Source organism: Pipistrellus hanaki (assembly GCF_964339955.1).
Source record: "Pipistrellus hanaki genome assembly, chromosome: 1".
Taxonomy (NCBI): domain Eukaryota; kingdom Metazoa; phylum Chordata; class Mammalia; order Chiroptera; family Vespertilionidae; genus Pipistrellus; species Pipistrellus hanaki.
The window spans coordinates 104,916,685-104,930,801 of NC_140503.1; the positions used below are offsets into that span (position 1 = coordinate 104,916,685).

The 14,117-nt window shown below is 40.3% G+C and overlaps 1 protein-coding gene across 1 annotated transcript in view; it reads right to left on the minus strand.

The window, feature by feature from the left end:
- Positions 1-14,117, minus strand: part of THSD4 (thrombospondin type 1 domain containing 4) — a 691,206-nt gene that overhangs the window by 41,469 nt on the left and 635,620 nt on the right. Inside the window, exons 12-14 of the mRNA XM_084897723.1 lie at positions 4,729-4,858; positions 3,630-3,834; positions 2,914-3,087 (exon numbers count right to left, since the gene is read on the minus strand). Of these exons, the coding sequence (XP_084753849.1) occupies positions 2,914-3,087; positions 3,630-3,834; positions 4,729-4,858 (509 nt within the window). The remainder of the gene's footprint in view (positions 1-2,913; positions 3,088-3,629; positions 3,835-4,728; positions 4,859-14,117) is intronic.

Consider the following 14,117-nt stretch of genomic DNA (forward strand, 5'->3'; position numbering starts at 1 on the left):
GGGCTGGGAGGGAAGCCTGAATACCAGGTGCCAGAGGGAAGCTGGTGCCAGCAGCCAGGGGAAGGAAGGCCATACTCTTGCATGAATTTCGTGCAACAGGCCTCTTAGTAAGAAATAATTCCTGGGGAAAGGGTGCCAATAGCAATTCCCTCTCCCTTAAACACAATAGTAACCCTTCCCATTCATGTACTCAAAATAATCAGGAGCAATGATATATTTTGGGAGTCAATAAGCAACCTTACTTATATCATACACAGGATACTTACATGGCTTAACACAACTTTCCAAAAAAGCAAAAATGTTCTCTAAATGGAAGAATATTAGTAAAGTACTCATTCTTCGCTCTATTTGGAATTCTAAGACAATTGTTAGATCCAACAAGTACTTATGTTAAAATACAAAGCAGAGAGTCTCTATTGGAGGGAAAATAACTAGTGTGGAATTCCTTGTAAATTTGCTTATAGAGTTTTACTGTTCTAAGGAAATATGGGAGACACACAGAGGAATGAAGCATTGTAGTTTTCCTCCACGTAGTTGCTTTTTTCTTTGAACCCAGGTTATTCTGAGCCCAATGCTTTTCTCAGAGCCTGGCAAATGTAGAGAGAAGGAATTAAAAACAGTATAGAACCAGTGAAATAAAATAATTATAAAAGTGATCTCAGTTGCTGTTTGGGAGATTCTAAATTGAAATAATTCTCTGGAGAGAAATTTGCCAAAATATATCAAGAGTTCTAAAGGAGTTCACAGTAAAATAAATAAATAAATAAATAAATAAATAAATAAATAAAGGAGTTCACAGCATTTGGTCAAATAATTCTACTTCCTAAACATTATTTTAGGAAAACAAAGAGAAGTGCATATAAAGATTTATACATAAGAATATTTACTGAGCTCAGTGGTTGAGTATTGACCTTTGAACCAGAAGGTCATGGTTCCATTCCCGGTCAGGGCACAAGCTCGGGTTGTGTGCTCTATTTCTAGTGTGGGGTGTGCAGGAGTAGCCAATCAATGATTCTCTCCAATCATTGATGTTTCTGTCTCTCTCTCTCACTCTCCCTTCCTATCTGAAATAATAAAAAAAGAATATTTACTGAAATATTATAAAAAATAGTAAGAAAATGCCCTCAATAATTTAGAAATAGGGCATTATTAGTTCAATTATAATAATCATACAATAGCTTATTCTAATTAAAAAAAATGCTTTCAAGGTTTTTAATCCCAGAAGATGTTTACAATAGAAAAGTAAAAAAAAATCAGGTTAACAAATTATACATATATTATTATTATATCCTTAAAACATATATATGAATACAAAATACTATGTATGAAAAGTATGTATGAGTAGAAAAAAGCTTGTCAGTGTAGCTTAAACTCTTAAATTGTTAGATTGAAGAGTTTATAGGTATACTTTGAGATTCTTTTCATATCCTTTATAATAGTTTATATTACTTTATGAGCATAAAAATGAACTATTTTGTAAAACATCTTTCCAATATAAAAAGAAGGCCCAGTATTATTGTTTTCATTAATTTGCTTATACACTAAATTAGGCAGGTTTATTGTTAGTACAAACAAATTCTGGCTAGAAATCTGGAAAGACAAAATCAGTTGAAGGAAGTAGGAATTTTTAGCCTGGAGAAAAAGTGGAAGGGGCTCTCCAGTATCTGTGGATCTGCAGTGTAAGGACAGTGTATGCACTTCTGACAGGACATGCTGGGAGCTGGCAAGAAAAACCTGGGTTCAATGTGGAAGGAAACCTGACACTGGGCAGTACAAGAAGCAGACATCATTGGCTTAACACACGGGGAATTTCTGACAAAGGGATCAGATTTACTCCAGGAACGCTATCAAGGACTCCTTATTCTGCAAGGGAGGTGCTCAAAGTGACCCCTGACACCTCCCAGCACTGCTTCTGCAAGGCCAGAAACCATGTGCTTGCTAGGAGGGGAAGGGAGGGACGCAAACAGAACTGGGTGAGCTCTGCTGGACTCAGCCATAGGGGCAGAGGTCTGAGTCAATGGACACCTTTGGCTAGCACTTTCCTGATGGCTAATTTGGTGCCTGCTAGAGTCCAGGGCTGGGCCTGGAGGCAAGGTGAGTTGCTCATCTAAGGGCTCAGTGCTTTTGTGAAAGGCACTCTCTCTCGGGGGACTGTCTTGGGACTAAGGGGCAGGGGCTGTTTGCCACAAGGTGACAGGAAACCATGAGGAGATAAACCCACCTGATGGGAATCTCTGAGAGGATCTCTGAATGTGGGGTGAAGGCTGCATTTACATGTTTGTTTTTCCTTTCCTTCTCAACAGTACTCCTACTGGCGTGGATTGTTTCATTGTGCTGAGAGGGAGGTTGTGAAGGAAACCCATGTGAACACTTGCAGGTTCAGAATACTCAGCAACTGGTCCTTGGTGGGCACTGACCAGTCAGAGTGGATGCTGGTGAGATGGAATCAACCAACAGGGTGGATGGGCCCCAATCCTCTGACGTGCCCCTTCCTTCTCCCAGCTGGAGATACTGTACTGTCTGTTGTTCACATGACACGGGGCAAGGATTGGGAGCTCTACAGCCTTGGTGCCATTGGGAGCTCCTTAGACATGCAGGATCCAGGCCAGCCCACCTCCTCTGTCCAGATTCTGTGTTGTGTAACAAGGTGCCCGGGTCATCCAGAGGCACAAGATAGCTTGGAAGCACTGTGGAGATTCGAAAGCCGGCAGTTGTTCATTTATGGGCCTTTCCCCCAGAGTCAGAAATTACCCTTGGGATGCTTGGTTAGTAATTCCTCTTTGTATGGTTTTGGGGTACCTTGTGACACCCGCTCCCACCCTTAGACCAGCCTCCCTTCCCCCCTCCCCACACCCTTCTTCCCCCCTTCCTCTCTCCACTCCAGAAAACCCACTGGGCTGCGGCCACACTCACCCTCTCACCCCACTCAGTGAGGAACCAGCTCCTTGCACAGGGCCCCATGTCACAGTTCTCAATGTCATTCGGCCGGAGCTTCATGTTGCATTCCTCGTCGTCAACCACGTCCCCAATGTTGCTCACACACTTTACATCTCGGGTCCTCTGCCCCACTCCACAGGGCACCGAGCACTGCAACACAGCAAGCAAGTCAGCGGGTGGGCAACATCAGGTCTGGGCGCCCTTCTTCTTGTTATCTGCCCTTTAAACAGAGGTCTGGGGAGACACCCTGTGCTGCTAGGTCCCCTGCCTGCAATGCTACTTCAGGAGAATCCCAGCCTGATCATTTCACAAACCCTTTCACCAAGACCTTCTTTGATATCTTGCCTACTCTGTCCATCTGAGCCTCCGTTCTGTTATCTAGAAAATGGAAGAGAAGATGGGGGAGGAGACATCTCTACCAGAATTTGCCAGCCTTCCCTCCACTGTGACACACAGAGATGAGAGCTTTTGTACAAGGCTCCTCTGGGCTCTCCAGCGCTCCACACTGGCTTTAACTCTATCAAGCTATGGACACAAGATAAGGTTTATAAAAGTGGCCGCCCGGATCCCGCAGGCAGGTTCTCTCCCGGAGAACTCAGGGTCCTTCCAAATCAAGTCTCAGAGGGGGAGGCAGGAGGGAAGTGTGGGCCTTGGAGGGGGTGCTCCAGAGCAAAGCCCCCAACACCACGTACCGAGGTCCAGTCCGTCCGGATCTGCCACTCACTGCAGATCTTGAGCTGGCAGGTGCTGGTGGTCTCGGGCTTCTCCAGGTGCTGGCAGCGGTAGGGCTGCACCGTCAGGCTTCGGTTGGCGTACACCTGGCGGCACAGAACCTGACGATGCTGCATGCCGAGGCCGCAGGTTTTGCTGCACTCTGACCACTCCCCGATGTCCCAACTGGCTCAAGGAGAGAGGGACAGGGACAGATCACTTCAGTCAGCAGGAAGAGAGCAGGAGCTCAGCTGACTCACACAGAACCATCAGAATCCCAGGGCATTGCTTACCAGTCTACTACCTAAAAGCCACCTGACCCTGTAAAGAAATTAACATGCTGTTTGCCAGTGAGTATATGCAACTTAAGAAAAATGAGAAGGTACAAATTTATCTAGTAAAAACCCAACAAAAAACAAACTCCAAAGTTTAGTTTCATTAACCTATAGGCCATTAACCCATTTTGGAACTAACTTAGAAATCTTAGCCCAGCATTCTTTATTTTTCATGAGCTAATTACACATCAGTCTCATATTTCCTCTTGTGCCACCCTGCTCATCAGGTGTTCGGATGAAAACATGTTTTTATTACTTTGAGAATTAAGTTTTGACACCTTTTGGGCCCTGTCCCCATGATCTTCTGAAAGTGTCCTACTTGTCATTCAAGAGCCAGTCCAAGGCCTCTCTTAGGGGCTCTTTCTGGTTTCTCCAGGCAGATGTAGTGTGCCTTTCATCATTCCCTCTGTACACAGCTCTCCTATGGCACTGACTACGCTGGATTGCAGTTCTCTGTTTCCCTCTGTGTTTTTCCTTGCCAGGTGAAACCCTAATTGCTCTAAATCCCCAAATGGTGGGCTCCTGGGAGTGTGCTGACCTGCTAAAGGCTACAGGTTCCTGTGATGATCCTGAAAGATAGGTGATTTTGCTAAACAGACTGCATCTTATGCAAAGATCAAGTCTCATGTTTCTAAATCAGATGTAGTCTGATTTAAAAATGAGATTATATCTGCTACCAAGGTCCTACGCACAAGCAACTAGAAGTGATGTGATAATAGAGATGGAAGCAGAGAGAACATCTTACAAGGCTGGGCAAGGGAAGATGCTGCAAGGCTCTTCCTCAGGGGTCGGCTTCATGCTGGAGTCACAGTAGCTCTCGGGAACCTCTTCATGAGTGTTTCTGTGCACACAGCGAAAAATGGGGTACTGTGATCCTAGAAGGACAAGGAGAACGTCTGAAGGGCAGTCCCGCACACCTGAATGTTGGTTTGCGGGGGAGATGTGCAGAGACCCAAGTGCTGATGAAGAGGCCACAGAAACAGAACAATCCATGTGCACACTCTCACGCAAGGGCTTTGCTCAGCATTGTGGGTGCAAAGGAGAGTAGGAATAGTTCTTGCCCTCAGAGAGCTTATAGTCTATTGGTGAACATGGTTTGAAATGCTCAAAGGCAGATAAATTTCCATAATGGTTTTTTATATCACTATGTCGGGGAGAAATTATAAAATAAACACAAATAATAACTCTTGAACATCTTCTGGAGACATCAAATAGAAATGGGATAGAAGAGTTCCAGCTGCATCCCAGAGAAAGGGTTCCGTGGGGAACCTGTTTGCACCTGGGCCTTGAAGGGAGGGGGCTGTCCAAGTCGCTGAACTAGAACAAAAGTACCCAACATACTTGCCTGCAAGCCCCAGATATGTTTAAGAGATATTTAGGATGGAGAGAGAAATAAGAAGATTCAAGAAAGACTAGAAGAGTAGCTGGCTTCTCCTATGTAAATCATTTGACACTTTCTTCTAATGTCCTGATCCAGTGGTATTTTAGTTATTTAAGAGTATATGTCTGCTTTCATGAGACAGTGAGCTTCTGAGGCACAGCACTAGTTCTGGGCATCTCTGTATCCCCAGTACCCAGCAGAGTAGTAGGTGTTTAGTTAAAGTTTGTTGAATGAATACTTGTTAGCAGTCTAATATTATTTTTACTTCTTTGCTTAAAAAATTATACTAACTGCCTCAGATTTTTGTGTTAAAAAACCCCCACACACAGCCTAGTTTCATTGTCTTAAAATTTATACATCTATTTTGGGGGAAAATAATTTGTTAAGTGGAATTTCTAGTTCTCAAAACAACTAAAAAAACCTGCCAATTCATAATTCTGCCTTCCTTCCTTTGCTATCCCCAGGTGGCAACACTGAAGTATCACGAAGGAACATTTACAAAGTGAAAACTATGACCAGCTGCGACTGCATCCCAACTGCTGGAAGAGTAAGATGAGTCATCAGAAAAAGCTGCCCATCCCCCAGGCTAGACCACCACTCAGTTCCTTCCCCGCAGAGTACTATCATTATTCTACAGTTCTGTCTCAGCACTGCTGCTGACTAGCCAGGCATTTACAGTTTCTGAACTTCCAGCTTGCTACAATTTTATTGTAGTTAGAGAAATAATTTTTAATATGTGTTTCAATATTTCATCAGCCATGAGCAATGGTTCAGTGCCTCTTTAAGCTGGTCTTATGTGACACTGAGCCAGAGGATAGTTTTGTAAGAAACTGGACAGTTTGTAAGATAGTTTTGAATCTGAAACACACACTTGCTTAAAGTACTCTGGCAGTAAAAATTTACAATGTAGCTATAACTTGAGACCATTACTTAAAATAACATTCTAATTAAGCATAGTTATTACCTGAGTAAAAAGCAGTACTGGTTGTAAAATTAATAGGAAGCAAAAACTTTTGTGGAATTAAGTTTGGTCCAGCGATATATCTGCTTCCATTTAAGAAGGATCTTCAATTAAAGTCAATAAACATTAAGTACGTTGTTCTCAGTTAAAAGGTGAGTGGATTCAGTGCATGACTTTAAGGGTATCCATTTGGAACTCAGCTATTAAGGGATCATGTAAAAGTCTATTTTTTAGCTTATCCCTTTCCCTTCAGGCCACATGGGTTTAACTTTTCTACTTAAAGTTTGTGGGTTGGAAATAGTTAACTATCCCAATCACTTGGCATTCAAATGAGAGGGACATTTTGTATATCTAGAGAAAAGGATATGGACTACCATAGGAATGCTCTGTGTCTTGCAAAGATGGGTCCTGCTTGGGCTGTTTGCAAATGGCCTCTGCCTGCCCTCCCTGACCCTCTCACCACCTTTACCACTTGTCCATGGTCCAGCTCCAACGCTTAGCTATGGAAGCTAAGTCAGAGGCTCTCCCTCTTTCTCTGTTGTTAAGAAAATATCAGATCTATAATTCTTTTAAAAAATATATATTTTATTGATTTCTTATAGCGAGGAAGAGAGAGGGATAGAGAGTTAGAAACATCGATGAGAGAGAATCATCGATCAGCTGCCTCTTGCACCCCCCACACTGGGGATGTGCCCCCAACCAAGGTACATGCCTTTGACAGTAATCGAACCTGGGACCTTACAGTCTGCAGGCTGACGCTCTATCCACTGAGCCAAACCGGTTTCTGCCAGATCTATAATTCTTTATTCCAGTGACCACGATGGTTTCCTTCTTTGGGTCAACTTTGATCTCTGCAGAAAGGGAAAAACCTGGCCATCTTTTCACTGTTCCAGCATGCCATTCAAGCGGGAATAGGGTGGTGAGGTCAGGTACTGGCTGGGCTTCAGGCAGCAGGAAGAACTGGGATCAGTTTGGTTGGGTTATATGTTAGATGTACTGATCAAAACAGAAGTCCATTAAGTTGGACAAGGTAATGTACCACAGGCAGAGGTCAGTAAGGCATATGGAGAGATGGACAAAATAAGGAGCAAGAAGAAAATAAATAACTCCAATGTGGAACTCCAGGTACCAAACAATCAGGCCAAGAGTTTGACCAGATAGAGGTCTTAGCGATGACTGGATGGAGTACAGGCCACACCTGAATGCCCGTGACAGGGCCTCTTCTGCGATGATGATGTCATTCCTCTGACATTTACAGAAAGGGAAATTTTAATGTGACAGGCCTAGAAATGTGTGAAGCACTGGAGAAGAGTTTGGGAGAGGGTCAGTGTGGGGACAAATTATGAGGTCACAAGGGGAATGGGAGGGTAAAAATGGTGGCAGAATAGATAGACATGTTCCAATCCTAGTCCGGGATCAGATAGAAGGAGAGCCTGAGAGTCGCTCAGGGAATGTTTGTTGGCAAGCTTAGGGATAGCAGAACTCTAAGAGAAGGTGAGGGACTGCTGGAAAGGGTTCCCTGACCAAGCAGCCCGCACTGTGACTGAGACCTCTCCTGGAGCTATGGGCTCAGAGGGAAACCTACTCCATCTTGCAAGGGAAAGTGGATCTTATCTGAGGCCTGAAAAACTCACAACTGTGGAGACCACCGAACAGCTGTGAGGCCCCAATCAGCACAAACACATGGATTCAAGGGAGCTCTTCACTCCACCATGGAAAAGTCAGGTTTTTCCAGGGATAACGTGAGGTATCTGGGTCCTGGCAGAGGTGGAGGCAGCAGTGGCGGCAGAGAGAAAAGCCTGCGCTGCAAGACCCAAAGGACTGGGGAAGTCTGTGCCCACAAAAGTCCCCAGCTATTGGGTCTGGCATGATCTGTGCATGTGGAAGGGTCCTCAAGGTTGCTAACAGAAGGGATCTCTAAAAAGCAACCAATTCTGATCTGACACGGAGGGAGAGCATAAGTATTTGAAAGGTGTGCAGTCTGCTTGAACTTGTGCACAGACCCATTTTTCGCACACCTGGGCTTTTTCCCCTTAATCCTCTTCTTCTGATTACCAAGCAAAGACCACCCAGTTTGGCATGCCCTGGGAGAATGCAGGGGGAAAGTGCTTTACTGGAAACTAGGGATCAAAGCAGGGAGAGACTATCTGGGAGCCAACTCGGAGGCAGCCCATCTCCGCAAACCAGTATTGAGTGCCATAGAAAAAGAAAGCTAGAGCAGCCAAAAAGACGGGGAAGTCAATCCAGAAACACTGCCACCTAGGGACTGAATTGCAAACTGACTTTTTTTTATTATTAGTTTTACTTAATCAAAAATAAAGAAATCAAGAAACCGCCTACTTAAAAATAAGGATTAGCTTACAACACAGTGGAACAAAGGGAACTGCAATACTGTCTGGACTGAGAAACAGGCATGCCAAACAGAATAACAGAGGAGGAGAATGACTTCACTACTGCACATTTTTATGCTAATTTTTTATTTTATTTTCATTTTTTGCATCTTTTACTTAATAAACAATTTTTTTCCTTTTTCCTCACTGATTTTACCTTTTTAATTATTAGATTTTTAGTTTCAATCAGCATTATTACTACTGCTACCATGTTTCCCCGAAAATAAGACATCCTCAGAAAATAAAACCTACTTATAGGTTTCCTTCTGAGTGAAATATAAGGAATCCCCCTAAAAATAAGCCTACCCCCCTAGGCTAAACATGAGAGATTTGGTCCATTGATTCTGAAAGAAATGGAGTCACAAGAAATTCACCAGGAAATTCAGGAACTAGATTGTTATGATGATGTTCCAGAAGATGATGACATGATTGTCATTGAATAAATGAGTAAATTCTTGATACTGTAGGATTCACAGTTTGTCTAGGTTGTGTTGACAACTACTGTACTACCGTACTGTATACAGGTAATAAATTTCCTTTATTTTCATTTAACAATAAATGTGTACTGTATTCCTCTTCATGGAAAAATAAGACATCCCCTGAAAATAAGACCTAGCGCATCTTTGGGAGCAAAAATTAATATAAGACACTGTCTTATTTTCGGGGAAATGGGGTATTTTACATTTTTTGTTTCCTTTTTCTCTTTTTCTTTTTTTTAAGTGACATTTTATTTTCTCTTTATTTTACATTGGGATTAGTGTTCTTCGTAATATTTTCATCTTTCTTTTAGCATTGTTTAACCCTATCTCAACATGACCTTTACACTATCACTCTCTTCCAAACCTTTCCTCTTTTGGTGTCCTATTTATCTTAACCCTTTCCTGCTTTAGATTTTCCCTATTCTTTCTATCTACCCCCTGATAAAATTTTCACCCTACTTATATATCTAATTTCCAGTCCCCTGCTCCAAGTGCATACATACCACTCTCTTCGCTATCTTAACTATCAAAAAAAAAATTGTTTTTCTCATGGTCCTTTTGTTTGCACAAATGTTGATTATATTGAATTTCTATGCTTTTTAGTGAGATTGTTTTGTTTATTCTCTTGTTGTTGCTTGGTATCTTTTATTTGCTTGTTTTCGTTTTTTTGTTTGTTTGTTTGTTTGTTTGTTTTTACTTCTGTTTTCCCTGGCCTCGCTTGATATTAATGTGTGTTATTTGTATTAATCTCCAAGTACTGTTGCTGGTATTTGCTGGGATTAGTGGTTGTACTATTGGAATTTTCTCCCCATAGATATAGTTTGTTCCCCATTTCTCTCTTAGTCTCGTTCTTGTCTCTCTTATTTTTTTGTTCCTGTTTCACAATTTCATCTTGACACTCCTTTTTTTTCTTTCTCTCTTCTCTTTTTACTCTTCTTCTTTCTCTCCTATCCCCTAATTTGCCTTTCTCTAGTGGTCACCTTTATTAAAGGTTATTAATATCACAAACACATTTCAGTGCCTTGTGTGTTGTACCTACTTGTGTTGTATTTTGTACCTTTAAATCAACACAGGAGAGAGAGAACTACGTAACCAGACACCCTGAAAAGGGAGACCATGGGGAGACAAAGAAACAGCCCACATATGAAAGAAAAACAGGCATCACCAGAAATTGAAGTAAACGAATTAGAGGCAAGCAACCTATCAGTGCAAGAATTCAGAGAAATGACCATAAGATGGCTAAAAAGAATGGAAGACAAATTTGACAATATGAGTAAGAACCAAGAGGAAATGAAGAAGAACCAAAAAGAAATGAAAAATGACATTGCAACTGTAAAGCACTCAATAGAAAGCATCAAGAGTAGATTAGAAGAAGCAGAGGACTGCATCAATGAGCTAGATGACAACATGGAAAAAAATACCCAATTAGAGCAGTTTCTAGAAATAAAAAAATAACAAGCAGGAGGAGAACCTAAGGGAACTTTGGGACAATACAAAACAAAACAATATTAGAGTAATAGGGGTTCTAGAAGGAAAAGAAACTAAGGAAGGCATAGAAAACCTGTTTCAAGAAAAAATGACAGAAAACTTTCCTGAGATAGAGAAGAAAAAACCCACACAAATTCAAGAAGCTCTCAGAGTACCAAGCAAAATAAACCCCAAAAGATGGACACCAAGACACATTATAATTAAATTGGCAAACACCAATGACAAAGTAAGAATCTTAAAAGCAGCCAGAGAGAGACAGAAAGTTAAATATAAAGGAACCCCCATCAGACTAGCAACTGATTTCTCAACAGAAACTCATCAGGCCAGAATGGATAGAATGAAATATAAAAAGTCATGCAAGGAAAGAATCCAAGAATCCTGTACCCAGCAAGGCTATCAATCAAAATTGAAGGTGAAATCAGGAGCTTCACAGACAAAAAAGGACTAAGGGAATTTATCACCACTAAACCAGAAATGCAAGAAATGCTAAAGGGTCTGCTGTAAAAAAGAATATAGAAAGCAAAGAAGGAACCCAGAGGAAAAGAATAAGAATGATGACAAACAAGTACCTCTTAATAATAACTTTAAATGTAAATGGATTAAATGCCCCAATCAAAAGACATAGGGTAACGAATTGGATAAAAAAGCAAGATCCATATATCTGCTGTCTACAACAAACACACCTCAGAAAAAAAGATGCACACAGACTGAGGGTGAAGTAATAAAAAAAGGTTTTCCAGGTGAATGAAAATGAAAAACAAAACAAACCAACAAAAAAAACAAACAAAACTGGGGTAGCAATACTTATATTTGACAAATTAGATCTCAAAGTGAAGAACATAAAAAGAGATAAGGAAAGCCACTTCATAATACTAAAGGAAGCAATCCAACAAGAAGAAATAACCATGATAAACATATATGCACCAATACAGGGACACCAAAATACATTAAAAAAAAAAACTGCTGGAAGACATTAAGGGAGAGATTAATAGCAATACAATCATAGTAGGAGATTTTAATAACTCCCTATCCCTTTGGGCAAATCATCTAAACAAAAAATCAGCAAAGAAACATCAATTCTAAATGACTAACTAGATGAAATTAATTGACATCTTCAGAACATTTCACCCCAAAGCCACAGAATATACATTCTTCTCAAGTGCACATGGGTCATTTTCAAAGATAGACAACATGTTGGGACATAGGCCAAGTCTCTCCAAATTCAAGAAGATAGAAATCATATCAGCATCTTCTCAGATCACAGTGGCATAAAACTAGAAATCAACTACAATTAAAAATAATCCAAAAAACCTAAACATGGAGTCTAAACAGTGTGCTATTAAACAATGACTGGGTTACCAGAGAGATCAAGAAAGAAATAAAGAACATCTTGGCAACAAATGACAATGTAAACACAACAATTCAAAATCTATGGGAAACAGTGAAAGGAGTCTTGGGAGGGAAGTTCATATCCCTACAACCCTACTGCAAAAAAACAAGGAACAATGGTAATAAATTACCTAACCCTACAACTCAAAGAGTTAGAAAAAAAGCAACAAGAAAAGCCCAGTGTAAGCAGAAGGAAGGAAATAATAAAAATCAGAGTGGAGATAAACAATATAGAGACCATAGAAATAATACAAAAGATCAACAAAACCAAGATCTGGTTCTTTGAAAGGATAAACAAGTTTGATGAACCTCTAGCCAGGCTCATCATGCAACAAAGAGAGAGGACCAAGTAAACAAAATCAGAAATGAAAGAGGAGAAATAACAACAGACCCCATCAAAATACAAATGATTGTTACAAAATACTATGAACAACTCTATTTCAACAAATTGGACAACCTAGAAGAAATGGACATATTCCTAGAAAAATAGAACCTTCCAAAACTCAATCAGGAAGAATCTAAACAGCTCAATAGGCCAATAACTATGGAAGAACTTGAAGCAGTCATCAAAAAGCTTCTGGCAAACAAAAGCCCGGGCTAGACAGATTCACAGGGGAGTTTTACCAAATATTCAAGGAAGAACTAAAACCTATACTCCTCAGTCTATTCCAAAAAAATTCAAGAGGAAGGAGCACTTCCAAGCTCCTTCTATGAAGCCAATGTTACCCTAATACCAAAACCAGATAAAGATAACAAATGAAAGAGAATTACAGGCCAATATTCCTCATGAACAAAATCCTCAACAAAATTCTAGCAAATCCGATCCAGCAGTACATCAGAAAGGTCATACATCATGACCAAGTAGGATTTATCCCAGGAATGCAAGGATGGTACAATATCCGCAAATCAATAAACGTGATACATCACATAAACAAATTGAGAGATAAAAATCACAGTCTTATCAATTGATGCAGAAAAAGCATTTGATAAAATACAACACCCTTTCCTGATAAAACTCTCAACAAAGTGGGAACAGAAGGATCATACTTCACCATAATATTGTAAAAGCTATATTTGATAAACATCATACTCAATGGGCATAAAGTAAAACCATTCCCTCTAAGAACAGGAACAAGACCAGGATGTCCACTCTCACCAGTCCTGTTTGACAGAGTACTGGAAGTACTAGCCGTTGCAACTAGACAGAAAGAAGAAATAAAAGGAATCCAAATTGGAAAAGAAGAAGTAAAGTTGTCCTTATTTGAGGATGACATGATATTGTACACAAAAAAACCTAAAAGACTCCATCAAAAAACTAATAGACTTAATAAATGAATTTGGCAATGTAGCAGGATACAAAATTAACTCCAATAAATGTATAGTCTTTATATACACCAATAGTGAACTTACAAAAACAGAGACTAAAAAATAATCCCATTTACCATCACACCAAAAAAATTGAGATACCTAGGAATAAACTTAACTAAGGAGGTAAAAAACCTATATGTGGAAAACTACTGGACACTGAAAAAAGAGGTAGAGGAAAATGTAAACAGATGGAAGAACATACCATGTTTGTGGATTGGTAGAATCAACATTATTAAAATGTCCATACTTCCCAAAGCAATTTATAGGTTTAATACACTCCCCATTAAAATACCAATAGCATATTTCACAGACCTAGAAATAACTCTCCAAAAATTCATCTGGAATAAAAAAGACCCTGAATAACCACAGCAATCCTAAGAAAGAAGAATAAAGTAGGAGGGATCTCAATACCAGATTTCAAGCTGTATTACAAAGCCACTGTTCTCAAAACAGCCTGGTACTGGCACAAGAACAGACATATAGATCAATGGAACAGAATAGAGAACCTTTATACTCAATTGATATTTGACAAAGGAGGCATGAACATACAATGGAGTCAAGACAGTCTCTTCAATCAATGGTGTTGGGAAAATTGGACAGATACATGAAAAAAAAAAATTAAACTAGATCACCAACTTACACCATCCATAAAAATAAACTCAAAAGGGATAGAGGACT